Source organism: Mesoplodon bidens, assembly GCF_964165515.1.
Source record: "Mesoplodon bidens genome assembly, chromosome: 3".
NCBI classification, from domain to species: Eukaryota; Metazoa; Chordata; class Mammalia; order Artiodactyla; family Ziphiidae; genus Mesoplodon; species Mesoplodon bidens.
In genome coordinates, this window is record NC_138178.1 from 39,667,997 (window position 1) to 39,687,122 (window position 19,126).

The following is a 19,126-nucleotide window of genomic DNA, read 5'->3' on the forward strand; positions in this document are numbered from 1 at the left end:
AACCTTCTAGAAGCCTTCTATCCTTGTTTGCTAGGATGCTGGTGCTTCAGAGCATCTGGGAGAGGAGACTTGGGTTGCTGCGGGAGAGTCTTAGTCGCAGGTGCTGCTGGTTCCTTACAGGTACAAGCATTTGATATGAGACGGGAGCCCTGTTAGTTCTTTATTGAGCTTCCATTTTGCTTGTTGTCTCTAAAATCTGATGTATGCAGAGGGAACTCCTCAGCAGCTTGAGGGCAGAGCAGAAGTGGGAAGCAATGCTTGTGGGTCAGAATGCATCCAGCCCCTGAACCCTGTCAGCCCCCCAGCACTACGCAGTCACATTGAAAGGCTGACCTGTGCTAGACTCATTGGCAGCTCATGTTTGTTCCAGCTCAGGTCTCCTGCCCACGCCTCTCCTGGAGATGGGCTCCAAGGTGCTCCAAGCCTGGGCATGTTATCATGTGTATGACTCTACCAGACCCCTCCCTGCCTGGGCTCTGGGCTGCCCCTGAAGGGAGAATACAAAGGTCAGCTCTGGTTGACGGTTCTCCATGCTATTCCCTGGTGCTAGCAGATGGCTCTCCATCCTCTATGGCTTTCACACATAGTCTCAGTTAGCTCAGGGGACACAATGGGAAATTTGACTCGAATTCCTTTTTCAGAGACCAGGATGTCAAGTCCTCCCAGATACAGGGTGGGGAGGGTTTTCCGAATTCTGCTTAGGAAAGGTAGGATCCTGTCCTAGGGGTGGTGACAGGTGGGAGACATTGGGAGCACCCGAGGTGGAAACCCCAGTAACACAGCTCCTCCTGCTGTGGTAAAGAACACAGACTCTGCAGCCAAGCTGCTGGGGTTCAATTCCTGGTTCCCCCAGGCAGCAGCTGCTAACCCAGGGCAAGCTATCTAACCTCCTTGTTCCGTGATCTCCCCTCTGTAAAGTGGAGATGAGGACAAGGATGCTGATGATGACGATGATGGTAGCACATGGCTGGTGGGGTTGTTGCAATGTTGTTTTTTTTTTTTTTACATCTTTATTGGAGTATAATTGCTTTACAATGGTGTGTTAGTTTCTGCTTTATAACAAAGTGAATCAATTATACGTATACATATGTTCCCATATCTCTTCCCTCTTGCGTCTCCCTCCCTCCCACCCTCCCTATCCCACCCCTCTAGGTGGTCACAAAGCACCGTGTCATACAGAGTGAAGTAAGTCAGAAAGAGAAAGACAAATACCGTATGTTGCAGTGTTTAATTGGGCTCGTGTGCAAAACCTTTAAAAAGCGCAGGCCCAGAGCAAGGACCACTGGGCGTGTGAGCTCCCATCATTACTACCACCTGCAATACCTCAGCCACCCCAGCGAAGCATTGAGTACCTACTCTGTGCCAAGAACTTGTTTTGGGCACATGTATTAATTCATCTTAATCCTCCAAGCTGCTCTTTAAGCCTTCTGCTTATGACTTCTGTGGTTAGGATGCAGAGACTGAGACCCAGAGAGGTTCAGTCACTTTTTCAGGGCGGGTCACCCAGTTCAGGAGGACCAGAGCCAAGCGTCTAGTCTGTCTGTCTGGCCCCAGAGTCCGGGCTGTTTATCACTACACCGGTGGTTCTCACACGCAAGCCTGAGTCAGCATTCCCTGGAGGGCTTGATACAACACAGGATGCTGGGCCCACCCCAAGAGCATCCGACTCAGCAGGCCTGAGGTGGGGGCCCTGAGAATGTGCATTTCTAACAAGTCCCTGGTGATGCTGATACTGCTGGTTGGGGACCACACTTTGAAAATCTCTCCCTACCCGGCACGATGCGGCTTCGCAGAGCAGTACAACGGGGATGTGATTAGGTTCTCCATCACACGGCCTGACTGGGCTCTTCCTGCACTAGATCAGCTGCCCACGCACTCCTTTTAAAAATTCATCTGTTACCCAGTCCCTCACATGATCTCCGTGTCTGAGCCTCCTGGCCAGTCGGGGCGGAGGAGAAGGCCCCGAGCGCCAGTGGCATTCATGTGTCCTCCTGGCCTCTGCCAGGAGGGAGGCAGGCAGCGTCCAGCTATGGCTCTTTATCCCTGCAGACTCTGGTCTGAGAAAGGGGAGGGACAGGGAGGCCTGAGCTGCTCCGTTTCAAAGGCACCCAAAGCCCTCAGGCCACTGTCAGCAAAGTCGGCTGTGTTCCGCCCTGGCTACTCCAGAGAGAAGCCTCAGTTAACCTTTTGGCCCTAGTTGATGACACTGTTCTCCAGGCCTCTTGTGGGGACCCGTCCTCGGGCAGCCGGGAGTGTGGCCTTCGTCAGGAGGGCTGGGCGCCGTCTTTTCTCCCGGAGCGTGGTTCTAGCCCGCTGTTGCCATGTGCCTCCTCCGTCTCCATGCCTAGCACCACCCTCTCTGCCCTTGCCTGGGTGACCCCTTCACTCGCCAGGCTCCCTGGCCCCAGCCTTGATCACACTCCTCGGTTTGGAGCTCTGGTCTTACTATCTCCCTCGCTCTTCCGCTGCTCCCTTTCCGCAGGTCCGTTTCCCCCACGGCAGCCTGGACTTCCCTCGCTGCCTCTCCCTTTCTCAGATTCCTAACCCTCCTTCATCCTCCAGGCCCACCAGACACGGAGTTCCAAAGGGCCCCCTTCCTGGAGGGACGCCCCCACGGGTTTCCCTAAAACAGTCTCCAGGTGGTAACCCCGCATCCTACACTCAGAAATCCTGCTGAGGAGGGGCCGGGGGGTGGGGCGAGGGAAGCAGACAGATTCATCCTGCAAATCCAGGAGGCACTTTGGGCAGCCAGGGCCCAATTTGTTCATTTTAGTCAATTTCCAGTGTGGTGACAGCCCTTCTCCAGACTTCCTGGTGGCACCTCCCCATTGGCGATCCTCCACCAAGTTTCAGGCGGGGATTGCTAAGTCCCCTTCCTAGCTATGAATAATGACATTTGTTCCCAGGAGCCCTCGTAGGAATGCCTTAACTCCTGACAGAGTGCCTCTTTACATCTGGACACATGACTGTTTTATTCTCTCATATATGTAGGATCGTGCAACCTTTTAGGACAGAAGGATTTGATAGGAACCAAAGTAAACTCATTTACTAGATTTCTCTAGATCTGTGGTTCTTGAAGTAGGGTTCCCAAACCAACAACATCAGCATCCCCTGTGAACTGCCTAGCAATGCAAATTCTAGGCCAGACCTACTGAATCAGAAACTCCGGAGGGAGGTGGAGCCTGGCTGTCGGGTTTACAAGCCTCCGGGTGATTCTGATACCCAGAGTTGGAGAAGCTCTCTGTGATGCTGTTCTCAAATCCACACCTGGCCTGTGTTTCTTCAACCACTCATCTTGAAGGAGGATTGGGATGCAATGTTGGCCTAATCAGATTTCTTTATAAAAAGGCCCAAGGCAACTTTCTGCTCACAATTCTGTTGTTTTTAAGAGAGCCATAGATTTTCCTTGAATCCCAAGAGTAGATCTCAGAATGAGGACAGGTGCCTGGCCTGGCAGACAGGTAATTAGCAGGATTATGCTTTCTGTATCTTGAAGAGCAGCATGGCACTCCTGCCCGTCTCCCTCCCCACCTGACTTCCCTGGACTCAGGTTTCCCTGGCCCTGACAGCACCCTAGGCAGTTGCCTGAGTGTGGCCTGCACCAGGCTCACCTCTGTTTCCCTCCTCCCTCAATAGTGCCCCCATCACTTTTAGTCAGTAGGGTCGTCCTTTGGTATCATCTGGGGGGATTGGTTCCAGGACCCCCACCAGATACCAAAATCCAAGGATGCTCAAGTCCTTTATCTGAAATGGCGTAGTACTGTCTGCCCTCCGTATGTGCGGGTTCCGCATCCACTGATTCAACCAACCGTGGATTCTATCCACGGTTGGTTGAATTCGAGGATGCGGAACCCGCAGATACAGACGGCAGACCGTCACTGTGGTTTCTCGATTTTCCCACGGATGCTCTCACAGATGGTCTCTGCATCTTTGTTTTCCTCTTGTCACGACAGCTCTGGAGTAAAAAATGAGTGTGAGGCTTTGGTCCCATCACCACGTCATCCTGCATGCTCCAGAGCTTCTCCTGGGGCGGTAGGCTCCCCGAGCCAGGCTGGCTCACTCTGTCCCTGAGTGGCCACTGCTGGGAACGCCTGTGTCTGCCGGGCTGTGCCCTTCTGGGGCTCCAGAGACAGCTCGTGTGCTTCAGGGCAATTAGCTTTTGGTTAATTTGTCTGAAAAGAAACTCCCAGGGAACAAAATCCCCAGAATAATCTCAGTGACACTCAAGGTCTGTTATGAAGCAGGTGAGTGAAGGAACAAAGTTGACTTTAAGGCCTTTTCTGGGGTTTGCGGCCTGGCAGATATCCAGATGCAGGTTGATCTCTGACCAAACCTCTGACTCTCAGGCCTCGGGGTGAGGACTGCTTCTTCCCTGGACCTGTGGGAACTTTGGGCTCTGCCCAAGCATGTGAAGGGTGGGCTGTGACGGGCAGAGGCATAGACACCAGCACGTCTCCAGGGGAGGAGATGCTACCTGTTCTCTCATTAAAATGGGTTTCCATATTATTTTGTTGAACTGAGATTTTGTCAGTGTTGAATTAGGGGCCATTGCCTGGGCCTCTGGTATTTGTTTTAATGGGCTTGGCCTGTTGCAGCTTTGGTGTCTGGAGATGAGCAGATAAGGGGAGAGACGCCATCCATGAATGATGATAGATTGTGTTCATTGAGGGCCAGGCCTTGTACCACCTGCTTTCTGCACCCTGTTTGCCACACCCCATTTAATCCTCACCACAACTCCAAGGACTGAGGCACAGAGAGGTTAAGGAGCTTACCCAGGGTCACAGAGCATGGAAGTGGCAGTGGTAGGACCGGCCTCCAGACCCATGTGATGCAGAAGTTTTGTGGGAATTTTCGGGTGAACTTGCTGCACATTTACTGAGCACTCACTTACTGGATTCCAGGTGCTATCAAGGATATCACACTGAAAAGAAGTGGTTGCCTTCAAGAAAAGCAGTCTGATGGGGGAGGCTGACACATGTACAGCTGCCATTCAAAGCTGGCAGTCTGAGACGTGGGCTGTGCTCAAGGCCCAGGAAGAATGCAGTGAGAGAAGGAGGAGGGAAGAAAGGTTTCAGAGTGCATGGCCCTGGCCATACGTAGAGAACCACTTAAATGTACCTGAAGCTGGGGAGCAAGAACACGAAAGGTGTCAAAAGCACGGGGCAGTGCCAGGAGAGAGGGAGGAGTGCCAGGAAGCTCCAAGGGTACAGGCAGCCCGCTGGGCGATACCCTTTTGTTCGTGGTTGGTCTTTAGGGTTGTTTATGGGGAGGGGATGAAGGATGGGGGAGGGACTTGGGTGGTGAAAGAGTATATGGGAACAGGAAATTGAGGTCATCGTGTGAAAAGATTTGAACTTCAACGTAGAGTCTGGACCTGATTAGGTGGGCCAGGCATTCTAAGGGTCCAGTAATCTGTGCCCAAGTCTGGTCACCCATGCATCCTTCTCCACCCCCCTGCCCCCCAGCATGTGGCAAGTCCTGTCCCCTCTTTCCCTTCCTGTCCTGAGCTTCTCCAGCCCGAGAGGACACTGGTAGTCACTCAGGGAGGTTGCCGTGGACTTGAGGACAACTGGAGTGATTTCTTTCCGTACAACAAGCTATGTGACTGCTTGATTGTGGGACAGATTGGCATCTGGGGAAGAGACACCTGGTGACCTTGGTGAACTTACAGTTATATTTCTCCACCTGTTGGCTGCTCCTCTCCACTGAGGACCTCATCAATGCCTGGCTTTTATGGATGCTCTAGGCCTGTACCTTCCAATAGAGTAGGCTTGGCCACCTGTGGCTATGGAGCACTTGAAATGTAGCCAGTCCAAACCTAGAAGTTCTGTGAATGTAAAATACACATGGATTTCAAAGACACAATACAAAAAAGAAAAAAGAATATGAAATAGCTCATTAGTATTTTTTATATTGATCACATGAACTGATGGTATTTTGTATAGATTGGGTTAAGTAAAATATATGAACACAACAAATTTCACCTTTTTCTTTTCACTTATTAAAATGTGACTCCTAGAAAATTTAAAAAAATATGTGTGGCTTGCGTTATTGGCGAGTGCTGGTCTAGCTCAGGGACTGGCATACTTTTCATAAAGGGCCACATACTAAATATTTTAGTCTTTGTGGGCCATTTGGTCTCTGTCACAACTGCTCAACTCTGCTGCTTTAGTGCAAAAGTGACTTGTATTTGTTTTCTATTGCTGCTGTAACACATTACCATAGACTTTGTGGTTTAAAAACACAAATTGCATGTCTTCCACTCTGTGGGTTAGAGGTTCCACATGGGTCTCACTGGGCTAAAATCAAGGTGTTGTCAGGGCTGGGTTCCCTTCTGGAGGCTCCAGGGGAGAATCCGTGGCATCGCATCTTCCAGCTGCTAGAGGTCATGTGCATTTCTTGGCTTTTGACCCTCTTTGCCTCTGTGCTTTCTTCTGTGTCTCATCTCTCTCTGACCTCTCTGCCTCCCTTTCCCATGTTTAAGGACCCCTGTGATTACTTTGGGGCCACAGGATAATTAAGGATAATTTCCTCCTCTCAAGATCCATACTGTTAATCACATCTGCAAAGTCCCTTTTGCCATAGAAGTTGACATATTCACAGATTCTAGGGATGAGGCTGTGGACATTTTGGAGGACTGTTATTCCACCTGGGCCATAGATTTAGACAACGTGTAAATAATTGGACGTGGCTGTCTTATAATAAAACTGTATTTACTAAAACAGAGTGCTGGCCCACAGGCCATAGCTTGCTGACCTTGGCACCCAACGATTAATGAATCTGCACACAATTCCAACGTGATTTTTTTTCCCCACACCACCAAGCAGTTCTGGGACACCAGCTGGGTGTCTCACAATTCAACTCAATTTTGACATTAGCTACCCAGAGATAGCATCAGACTCCACAGATTAAGGGCTCAGTCCCACAAGACCACCCTCTACTACAGGTGCTAATCGCAGCTCCAGGTTGTCACCTGGGCTTCTGACCAACCAGCTATAAATCAGAGGTTCCATGACCCCCTCCTTGGGTTCGATCAATTTGCTAGAGTGGCTCACAGAACTCAGGAAACTCATTTACTCACTAGATTACTGGTGTATTACAAAGATATTAAAGGATACAAATCAACAACCAGATGAACAGATACAAAGGGTGAGGTCTTGAACAAAAGAGCCTCTGTTCCCGTGGAGTTTGGGGCCTGATGCGAAGGGAAGTGTTCTGGTTCCCCAACCCCTGTCCTTCTGGGGCTTTATGGGGGCTTCATTGCCTAGGCACAATTGATTAAATCATTGTCCATTGGTGATTGATTTCCTTTCCCCTCAAAGTAAATCGAGGGGTGGGAATGAAAGGTCCCAACTCTCTATTCATGGTTGGTTCCCCTGACAACCAGACGCCCATCTTTAGGGGATTTCCGAAAGTCACTTTATCCTCTGAAGCAATTTTAGGAACTGAGGACAGGACACTGAGTGTTGTAAGAAAAGGGGCTCCTGTTGTTCTTATCCTTCAAGAGAGTCTAAGAGTTTGGGGAGCTGTGAGCTATGAACCGTGGATAAGGACCACATATATACTTCTTATCACCATGATCATTTCTCTAAGTATATTATGTGGGGTGATATTTTTGCTAGAATTCCATGGAGGAGGTTCTGTGAGCCAATAAGCTTGAGAGATTCAGTGGGTCAGATCCTTCATTTAGTAAAGGCTCTGAGAAATTCTGCAGTAAATAAGCCTGGTTAATTTTATTTAGCACCACATTTTTCAAGGAACATGAAACTTTTTCCCTTGTAATACCCATTAATATACGGGAGATCTCAGATTCCTAGGAACATTCTCTGGGAAACCCTGGTTTAGCTCAGCCTAGGGCCTTGTGGAAAAGCTGCCTGATCTAAGTCTCCTGATCTAAGGTCAAGACACCAGTCACGTCACTCGAGATTTGATTAGAGAAAGCATTTTGGCTTCATTAAAGTTCATTAAATGAGCCATCCAGTGTAATTTAGCTGAATAAAAATGGCTCAGATGGCTTTAACCCACACCCCCTCTTACAGCAATTTAATTGAGGGAAAAGCAAATACGTCAATGATGTAGAGAAATACTTCTTGGCCTCCAAGAGGGACACAGGGCAGCAGCACCTGCTACCTTGTCACAGGCGCTGGATTTTAAGGGGCTGGCTCAGGGGGGCCCCTCGGGGGTGGGCAGCAGGCCTTGGTGGAGAGATGGCCTGGAGCCTCCTTCCTTCCCACTGGTTCAACCTGAGGAGGTTGATGGCAGCCACCCTAACTGCTCCTCATGGGGGGCTGCAGGCATCTTCGGTTTGGGCTGATATGCACAAAGTCCCAAGTTCAAGATCATGACATGTAAGTTCCCTGGTTCTCGGAGAAGCAGGGAGGAGACTGTCAGCCTTCTCCGTCTCCATGGTTTGTTCCTTTTTAGCAATTCTCTGTGGGGTCAGTGCTGCATGAAAGAATTCTCCTTTCTTGACTTTTTTTTTTCCAGGTCCTTCAGAAATTTCAAAAGAATCTTGGCGTGACATGGCAGGGGAGGGAGTTGGCTGTCTTCAGGAAGAACGAGGAGAGAGTTCTTTCATGGGGAAAGTTAGAAGGGGAGAGACAGACAGCTGAGGAGGTGTTGGGTCTTCAGGAAGGAAGAATTGCATCTTTCTAATGCTGCCTTCGTGGATGGAGGAAACCATATTTACATCATGATGTTGGCAGCCAGCAAGCCACAGCCCCCATGGGAGCTTGTGAAAGCAGGAGGGGCTGGACCTTTGTTGTTCTCTGGGGAGCCATGCTTGCTGCTCTGAGCCCATATGGTGCTTAGAATAGTGCTTTCTGCAAGCAGCAGCGTGAATCCTCTAGGAAAAGTCAGTGACCATGGCATTCACCATTAGGATGCCAGCTGAGCATACCTTTGGGTCTCTGTGTTCTCTCATAACCATCTTTTGCAGCAGGAGACTTGCGTATGCCCAGTGGGGAGCTGACTGAGTGGATGGATGCCATGTTGCATCTTCATGGCTGCACCCTGATTGGGAAGCTCGTTCCCTAGAGCGATGGGACATAGGCAGAGTGAGGGAGGGACTGAAAATCATGACTTTGGAGGCTTTCAGGAATCACAGTTGGGCAGCCAACTGTCAGGACCTTGGGGCAAAAGAGGGGCTGAGGACAGGTATACTAGTTTGCTAGGGCTGCCATAACAAACACTGCAGACTGGGTGACTTAAACAACAGAAATTATTTCTTCACAGTTTTGGAGGCTGGAAGTCCAAGATCAAGGTGTCAGCAGGGTTGGTTCCTTCTGAGGCCTCTTACCTTGGCTTATAGATGCTGACTTTTCCTCGTGTCTTCACATCATCTCCTCTGTGCATGTCTGTGTGTCCTAATCTCTTCTTATAAGGACACCAGTTATTTCGGACTAGGGTTCATTTCAATGGCCTCCTTTAACCTTAAAGGCTCTGTCTCCAAATACAGTCACATTCTGGGGTCCTGAGAGTTCACACTTCAACATATGAATTTTGAGGAGACACAGTCCAGCCCGTCATAACAGAAGATAAAACCCAAGTGAGAGGGACTAAGGAGATACAGAGGTGGAGTGAACATCCAGGAGTGGCAGCGGGGCCAACCCAGCAAAGGTCTGTGGTGTGGACAGGGGAGATGCCCGACTGAATGGTGCTGGTGGGGCAGCCTGGCTTAATAGCACAGGAATGACAGGGCACCTGCATCCAACAATCCCTTACACACTCCTCAGTGTTCTAAGACACTTAAGTCCTAAGACACAGCCTGCCCCTGGGCCTGCCTCTGTTGGTACAAGAGGAGGTACTTCCAAAGTCAGCCACACCCTTAATCTGGGAAATCCATGGTACCTTCTTCAGGCTCACTTTGTGGATGGGAATCAGTGTCTCCTTCTCAACTGTCAGCCCCAAAGGATGCAGTGTGTTTTGGGGCAACAGAGGGATTCATCTGGTCGGCTTCTCTTGGCTGCAGGGTCCATCTCGAGTGACCCTCTTGTTGGATGGTAGGGTTCCCAGGGTAGAAGGTGACATCCTTCCCAATTGTGGGGCCCCATCCTGCTGCAGTTGGGCACTCCCTTTAGGAGGGCCATAGGACTGCTTCCCATCCTGAGTTTCCCCTTGTTCACCACAGGGCTAATGCAGGAGGGGCCATCTCAGCCTGTTCTTCCTCAGGTTCAGAGTTTGGCCACCTGTGTGTCTGGCTCCCAGAGGACCCAGTAGCTGCATTGACATGGTTCATTACTCTGGGCCCCAGAGTCTGGGCTGTGAACGAGCCAGTAGTTCAGGACAAAATTAATGGTTTTGTTTGGTAGTCTCAGGTAAGGGATACAGGGGCAAGGTCCTGGAGCTTGATTTTGGGAAAGTGTTTGATGCATCATCTCTTAATATCTTGCTCACCAAATTACTTCCAACGGTCAGGTGACTTGGAAACTGGCCATTGACTCAAGCACAAGTCAGAGACGAGTGATAATGGATCCGTAAGGGAGGAGGCTCAGGGCTGCGGTGAGGCTCAGAGGTTCTTAATTAAACCTTTGTCTGGTGAGGGGGGTAACTGGCTCATCAATAACTGATGACAGGTGAACTCAGGTGAGGCATGAGCTAGAAGGAAAATCAGGGGAAGTGAGTTCTGAGTGGGTGTTAAGTCAGTTAAGGCTCCCTGCCTCATCTTTTCCATCTGCCCAGCACATGAGCAGTTATAAATGCCTCTGAAGGCAGGATGGCCAGAGGTGTGCCCTGCTTGCCTTGTTGGCGGTGTATGTTTGCCTTTCTCGTCTTTTGTCTATTTGTTTGTCTCTGTGGCTGGATGCTTCTATCGTGTGTCTCTGGCAGGGTGCTGTGTACGGTTGCCCAGACTGTACGCACTGCTTTCCTCCTGGGACTTGTGCAGCACAGCGTCTCTGTCTCTGGGGACACACACTGGGTTGTGAGTATGTGTACCTGGGCGTTTACATGTCTGTGTGTTGGTTGCAAATGTTCCTGGGTATGCCTCTTGTGGCCTGTTGTTGGAGTCTTCACGTTAAGGCTACTCAGAGCTGTTCATCTTTCATTGGCCACCTCTGAGCCCGTTTCCTCATCTTTGCATGGAGATAATAGCAATACCCGTCTTGTAAGAGTTGCTGTAAAAATTAAATGAGATCATGAATGCAGAAGTGGATAACATAGTAGCTGGTGCTTGGTAAGCCCTTGATGAATGGCAGCTGTTGATTGTGAGATGGTGCAGGGGGGCAGGAGGGGGTGAGAGAAGGAGAGTATCTGGACTGCAGAAGGAGAAGGTGGTCTGTACACCACTGGGACCGTCAGGGAGGAGGGAGGGAAGAGGGCAGTCGTGGACAGAGCCCACGAGTGTTGCTGTGGCCGCTCCATCTGGCCAAAGAACTGGAGGAATCCGGAGGGGCCCTTTCTCCTCCAGGTGGGGCTTGGTGGGTGGGGGGAGGGTGGGGAGAAGCTGCAGATGAGACACCCCTGAGAGAGCCGGAGCCCACCTCCCCCTTACCAGGTGTCCCAGGCCCCCTCTCCCCTCTAACTTGTAATAAGGAGATAATGCTATTTCTTATTCTTTATTTGCCCAGAATGCCTGTTATTTTCTTTCTTTCAGAATCCAATTTTCTCTTGACATTTCTGCCTAATGTAGCAAAACATGACCTTTGTGAAAGGACATTGCTGGCAACCCGCTCCCTGCCTCGGGCCCCCCAAGAACTACTGGCACACTCCTAGGCTGCTCCTCCCTCGGAGCTGGGCAAGGCTTCCACTTCCCCGGGACCACTCCTGTGTCCCCGCCTCCTCCTTCCGGCCGGGGGCGGGGCCGGCGGTGGGGCGTGTTTCCCAGGGTTCAGTGCGTCTGGCGTTCCTGGCCGCCGTCTCTCACAGGAGCTGCTGCTCGGCTTCGGAATCAGGGGCCTTGTTCCAGGCTGCGCTGGAGTCGGGCAGAGAGCTCAAGGCCCCTGGGCCTTGTCTAACTTCTGCTGCCCCTGATGCTGTTGTGCGTAGACAGTAAACCAAGAAAAGCAAAACAAAACAGAAGACTTCTATCTGGATGAGGTACTCACCTTTATTGAAACATCATAGCGGCTCATGGTAATGGAGACACATAGAGTGGTACTGTGAAGCCCGTTATCCTTGACCCCGAGTTCCAGCTCCTGGTGTAAGGTCAGCGCCTTTGTTGGGCGTACGTGTCTGATCCCCTGCTCCTCCCTCCCAAGCAGGAGTTGCTCTGCAGGGAGCTGGGTGCCTGGGTGTCCTCAAGTGGCCATCATGCAGTTCTTCTGTCACCCTTTTCCTTCCGGTCAGTGGGGGAAGGAGGCCGTTTGTAGGAATAAGATGCGCCATGGTTAGGGGTTTTGTGAAGCTGAGCATGTGGATGAGTTGAGGTTTATAGGCTTTTAGTGAGAGCCTGTGTTGTCACACACACCAGTGCTCTACAGTCCTGCAGAGAGGAAGTGGGTGACAGTATGGGGCTATGGGAGGCTCTCCTAGCAAGGGCTGTGGGCTTAAGGACTCTGAAAGGAGAGAGTGCTGGGGACTGGGGAGAGAGTGGGACAGTAAACTTGGGTGATACCTACTGGACACCTTCCCTTCGCCCCAGTCCCCTGCACCCCAAGAATGGGGTCTTTCTCCCCCACACAGTCATGGGCTGTCACCAAAGGCAGAGCTGCCTCAAATGGGAAGGGGAAGCCCTATCCCATAGCTTGTCCTTGTGTTTGAATATCTGCTCCTCTGATGAGCTGTGTCTACTCTCTGTACCTCACCCAGCCTGAACTTCTCCCCTGAGCTCCAGACCGACGCATCCAACAAGCTATCTCATCTCTCTTCTTTGGACGTCTAACAGGCATCTCAAACTCAGTGTCTGCAAGGGGGAGGCTCTTGATCCCCACGCCGCCCCCCAGATGGGACCCCTTTGCAGCCTTCCTCGGCTCACTAAATGACATCACCACTCTCCTGGTTGCTCAAGTCTCCCTCCTCTGCCCGATCCAATCCCATAGGAAGTTCTGGCAGCTCTCCCTCCACCACCTAGCTTGAATTCCATCAGCTTAATTGTCTCTACTCTCTCTTTTTGCCTGGAATACTGCAGCAGCTCCTAATTGCTCTGATGACTTCCAGTCTTGGGTTCCTATTTTAAAAAATGGTAATTAGATGATGCCACGTCCCTACTTAAACCCAGCCAGTGCCATCCCGTTGTTCCTTAAAGTAAATTCCGGGTGGCTTACCTTGGCCAGCAAGGTGGGTGTGGCAGGTCCCCTCTCCTGCTTATCCTAGACCACTCTTCTACTTCCTTCCTCACTGGGCCCTTTTCTCGCCCCCTCGTCCCTCTCAGGCCTTCGCACTTGCTGCTCCCACTGCCTGGAACACACCTTCCCTGGCGCTAGGCTCTTCTCACTCCTCTTCTCAGCTCCGACATCCCCTTCTCAGAGGGTATTTCTGGAAGCATCTTCTGACGTAGCCCTCTCTCTCTCCCACATCAGTTACTTACCCCACTTTGCTTATTCCCTTCCTTCTGCTCATCACAAACTACACTTCTTTTGCTTATTCATTTGTAACATGAACATAAGCTCCAGAGGGACCTTATCTGTCATCCACCCCCTCATTCCTTAGTGTAGCCTATATTCGGCTCTCAACAAATATCTGTTATAGAAGTCCTCTAAATATAGGTGTACCTGTAAGCATATGCATATGGGTATAAGCGGGAGTCTGTGTTTGCGTTTATTACCTACATGTTTAATGGACATAAATACACATATGCTTATACACACGTGTGTGCATGTGGATAGGTATTTACCTAAGTGCAATTCTTACCGCTCTCCTTTCTCATCACTAGATAAGTACATGGTTCCTGGGGTGCCACTTCAGCTCTAGCCGTCTCCAATCGCTGCCTTGAAGGGCTGTTACCACATCAAAAGTTGTTTGTTGAGGGGCTTCCCTGGTGGCGCAGTGGTTGAGAGTCTGCCTGCCGATGCAGGGGACACGGGTTTGTGCCCTGGTCCGGGAAGATCCCACATGCCGCGGAGTGGCTAGGCCCGTGAGCCATGGCCGCTGGCCTGCGCGTCCAGAACATGTGCTCTGCAATGGGAGAGGCCACAACAGTGAGAGGCCCGCGTACTGCAAAAAAAAAAAAAAAAAAAAAAAGTTGTTTGTTGAGCCTGGCAAAGTAATAACCGTGGGTGTGTTTCTTCTTTTATTCAGAAGACTAATGACTATTCCTTTCCCCTGTACATCCTAATGAAAAAAAAAAGCCATTAGGAGGAGGACAGAAGTGTGAACAAAAAGGCTGATGTCTTGATCATTGATGGACAGGATTGCTGAGGGAGGGACTGGCTTGAAGGAATTGTAGGTGACCTGCGGAGTATTTTCGACTTGTGTGAATGTTAAGAATGTTTGTTGAGGGCTTCTGTGGTGGCTCAGTGGTTAAGAACCTGCCTGCCAATGCAGGGGACATGGGTTTGAGCCCTGGTCTGGGAAGATCCCACATGCTGCAGAGCAACAAAGCCTGTGAGCCACAACTACTGAGCCCACACGCCTAGAGCCCATGCTCTGCAACAAGAGAAGCCACCACAATGAGAAGCCCACATACTGCAACGAAGAGTAGCCCCTGCTTGCCACTACTACAGAAAGCCCACATGCAGCAATGAAGACCCGACGTAGCCAAAAATAAATAAATAAACCTATTTTTTAAAAAAAGAATGTTTGTTGGTAACAGGGCACAATAGTTTCACTTATGCAAGGTGAAGAAGTCCTAGATATCTCTAGTACAGAGTAGTGCATAGTTAACAATACTGTATTGTACACTTAAAAATTTGGGAAGAGGGTATATCTTCCGTTAAATATTGTTATCACCAAAAAAAAAAAAATAGAGAGGGAAGAAACTTTTAGAGATGCCAGTTAAGTTTATGGCACTGTTTATGGCAACCATTTCACGAATGTATATTATCTTCAAACTCATCAAGACATATACATTAAATATGTACAGCTTTTTTGATAAGTCAGTTATACCTCAGTAGCTAAAAAAAAAAGGGGGAGGGATAAATTAAGAGCTTGGGGTTAGCAGATACAAACTACTATATATAAAATAGATAAGCAACAAGGTCCTACTGTATAGCACAGGGAACTATATTCAGTATCCTATAATAAACCATAATGGAGAAGAATGTGAAAAAGAATATATATATATATGTATAACTGAATCACTTTGCTGTACAGCAGAAATAAACACAACATTGTAAAACAACTCTACTTAAAAAAAAGAATGCTTCCTGGTTTGTATACCTTATACTCTGAGAGTTCTCTGTCCTCCTGTAGAAGGGTGGATTTAAAAAGGCTCTCGAAAATTTTATTGTGGTGAGATCATATGGGAGAATGACCAAGAAATATTTATTTATTTATTTATTTCATTTGATTTGTAAAACCTTGCCTTTTAAAAGGTCTCAGCATCCTCTCCAGACATGATCTGTAGCCTCGACTAACTGTCAGATGTACTGTTAGCCGAAGGGAGCAGTGGAGAAGAACAACAAAGCCAGGCTCCCATGAGATGACCACGCTTACTACGGAGAGCATGACATGCCAGATTCTCCTTTAATTTCCTCTTTATTTGTCAATCTTGCAGAAACCTGTCGAGTAACCGGCTCACCACACTCTCATGGCAGCTTTTCCAGACTCTGAGTCTTCGGGAATTGTAAGTTCAGTTTTGAAGACTGTCCCAGTCGGTGGAGTGATGGTCAAAGGTTGGGTGGAGCCACCTGAAGCTGGGAGTACACCTGAAGGGGCTCCTTGGGTTGGATTATGTGGGTGTACCATGTTCAGTGAGAGTGAGCCACCCTATCCCTTGATTTCTGATGCTCCTTCTGGGTGCAATATATTTCAGAAGATAGGAATCTCATCTCTTAGCAGGACCTAGTTTTGTGATCTGTTGGTAGTTAGTAATAACATTTATATTTATATATATTTATAATAATAAAGATAATTTATCAAGTTATAATAACATTTTCAATATATAAATAGATTATTAGGTGTGCTTTCATTTACATGACCTTTGATTTATCATCACATGTCATGGGAGGTAGGTATTATTATACCTCCCGTATAAAAGGTATCTCTACACTTTCAGGTGAGGGTTCTGAGCTCCAGAAAGGCATGTGAAACACAACGAAGATCACATTTCTAGGGACTGGCAGAACCAGGACTTGAACCCAGGCCTTTGATTTCAGATTGCATGTATTTTCCACTTCTCGTGATCTTCTGTCAGCCTACTTGGCTTGAGTATGGACATCCTGGAGGGACTAAGCCCATATATTTATTCAGTCTGCTTGTGGACTGCTTAGATTTGCTGCATTCTGAGGCTGATCAATGTACTCCTACCCCAGCCAGCCATTTTGCACAAACACACATTGGATGGATGAATGAAAACTCGTGACCACTGCTGGAAAAAATAAGTCATGTTGATGTGTGAGTCATCAGGGTCATCTCTGTGCATGAAGGATGGCATATTATGTTGAGGGGACAAATCAAGGAATAAATTGAAAAGGAATTGAGGCATGGATAGAGTTAGGGAGTCAGGGTTCCAGGGACACTGCTCATGTGTCTTCCCTTGTACTTGATGACTCAGATCCAAATTCACTGAATGCAGATTGCTTTCTATCCTTTACCAAGAGGCAGTGAATGGCCTTGGATCCCCGCCCATACTGTTGGCCTTTCAACTTGTTCTCCCTCCACCTGGTAAGACCTGAGTTCAAGGATGCGTCATAACCTTACCTTTTCCGACCCAGTTGGTCAGGAAGGGGAATGTTTACATCTCATGACAGTCTTGTACATACCCTCCTCATCCTCATGGACCCAAGTGCCTACATGATGCTTAAAAATGCCATTCCAGGGATGGGAAGTACAGAGGTGGTCTCTGACAGCGTTGGAGAGTTTAGGACAAGACTGTTGTGGGTTGCTTTCCTGCTTTAGGATTTTGCCCCTCCCACCAGGCTTCTCCTCTGCTATGAGCACAATAGCTCTAGTGATCAGAGTTCTTTAGTCATACATGGCTGCCATCCAGCTGTACTCCAATAAAAACTCCTACCTGAGCTTGGAAAAAGGTGCATATGTACTTATTTTTTTTTATAAAACTCCTACCTGGGCTTGGAAAAAGGTGCATATGTACTTATTTTTTAATAAAAAAAATAAAAACTGGAAAAGTGGACAATGTCACAGATATCTCAGTGTCAAACTGTTACACTTGATGCATTGTGTTCATTCCCTTCTTTGTAGGTGGAAAAGATGTTAGAGGCAAATTAACATGACTGCTTTGATCACCACTAACAGTGATTTCTGAGATCTTACTCTGGGCCAGGCAGTGTGCCAAGTAATCTGTCGAGTTACGGAGGTTATTTAATCCTTATAACAATGCTATCAGGTCGGAATGGCTAGTGTCACTTCACATTTGGGGACACTGGGGTACTTAGCAAGGTTTAGTATCTTGGTTAAGGTCACCCATTAACTAAATGGTAGCACGTGGACTCAAGATCTTGACCCCTGTGCTTCGCCATCTCCCAACTTTCTCAATCTGTTTTCAGTCCAAGGATCTGTTCTACAGTAATTTTCAATAAAAAGGCACAATTGCAGTTATTCCTTACATTGCTCTAAAACTGACCAGGGACCCTGCCCTAAAGGAGCTAATTGGAGTCTTTCATCCAGTTCTCCTGGGACCCCTGACCCTTCATCTGTGGGAGGCCAGGGATAGCATCTCTCCAGGGGACATCCGGCTCTACTGTTGGCTGAATTATTGCAAAAATGTTCAGTGCTCCTTCTAAAAAAATCATTGGCTGCGAAATCGATGGCGTGCTGCCCCGGTGACCTGTTTCGTGGAGTTTTAGAAACAGTTGTTCTGTGGATATATATTTAAAGAAAATGTCAGATTTCTCCCAGAGGATCATGGGATTCTGCATTCATCTTTGCCTGTGAATCAATACACCAGTGAGCTGGATGTGACTTATGGGGGAATGAAGACGTTCCCTCCAGGGTGAGTCAGTGTGTGAGAGCCACCATGTCCATGGAGTATTTTATTTCTGTCATATTGTTAAATAAGTAAAAAATTATGTTGGAAAATAAAGAAGCCCCCCCCCCTCTAAGGAGCAGTCACCCTGGTAAGGGTCTATTTTTTTGAGGAAGAATTGAATGTTGAGAGTGGAAAATTTATCTTTTGGCTGGAGAGGCCGCGTGTTGGCTCTTAGCTGTGGCTGTGATTAAAATCCAAACAATCCCAGTTCCTGGCAAATGGAAGAGTGGGTCATATTTTCTTGTCTGACTTCCTGATTAGTCCACATGGTGCCATCTGCCATGAGCCATCTAGACTGCCAGGGTCTTCCCAGTGGAGCCTGTGGGCTGGGGTGTGGGCATGGGTCGCGTATTTCCAGGAAGAAAGAATTTTGGCCCTAGAGGAGAGAGGCCAGAGGGAGATGGCTCTGTGAGCTGTGGCAGCCAAAAGATCACAAGGGCAGAAGTGTGAGGCTTTGAGCGACCCTCTGCAGGAACAGAAGGAGAAAGCTAGGGCATTCAACAATTTCTTAGCATGTTTTATTCCATCACTGAGGATCTCTGCCTGCCCCAAGCAGCCCCTCCTCTGATCCTTGACAGAAGAACTAATGCTGTTGGGATTCCCCGTCAGAAGGGCTGAGTGTCTACAACTTTTCCAGTAGCAGAGAAGGAGAAAAAAGAGGTGTATATTGAGTATCTAATATATACGATGTACTGTCTCACCCCTGGGACAATCCCACAGAGGAGGTATGCTTAAACCCAGTTTGACAAATGAGGGATTGGAGGCTTGGCCAAGTGAAATAACTGGTCCAACATCATATGGCAAGTAAATGGGAATTAGTATTGTGATTATTAGCATCGCCACCATCCAGGTCTATTGTTTTCAGAGACCAGCTCTTTCCTTACCCAACTCAGCACCATAGCCCTCATGCTATGCGTCCCCTTCTGCCAGAACTCAAGATGGCAGCTCTTCTCAGAGGAATCAAAGGGGGAAAAAATCCAAACAAGTTATCATCTCAGAGCCCTTGCTGTGTGCCAGAGACTTCCTTCACTCATTTCTCATTTACTTTTGTGAGATGAAGAGTGTGGTCTTGGCCGGGCACCTGGCCCGCCTCTCACCTGT

At 48.6% G+C, this 19,126-nt stretch overlaps 1 protein-coding gene across 6 annotated transcripts in view; it reads left to right on the plus strand.

Annotated features, from left to right (window-relative positions):
- NTRK3 (neurotrophic receptor tyrosine kinase 3) overlaps nt 1-19,126 on the plus strand; it is a gene marked incomplete at its 3' end in the record, with an annotated part of 367,342 nt that overhangs the window by 96,103 nt on the left and 252,113 nt on the right. For all 6 annotated transcript variants that reach the window (XM_081228488.1, XM_081228489.1, XM_081228490.1 and 3 more), the window contains exon 4: nt 15,593-15,661. In XM_081228488.1, coding sequence (XP_081084614.1) covers nt 15,593-15,661 — 69 coding nt within the window. The remainder of the gene's footprint in view (nt 1-15,592; nt 15,662-19,126) is intronic.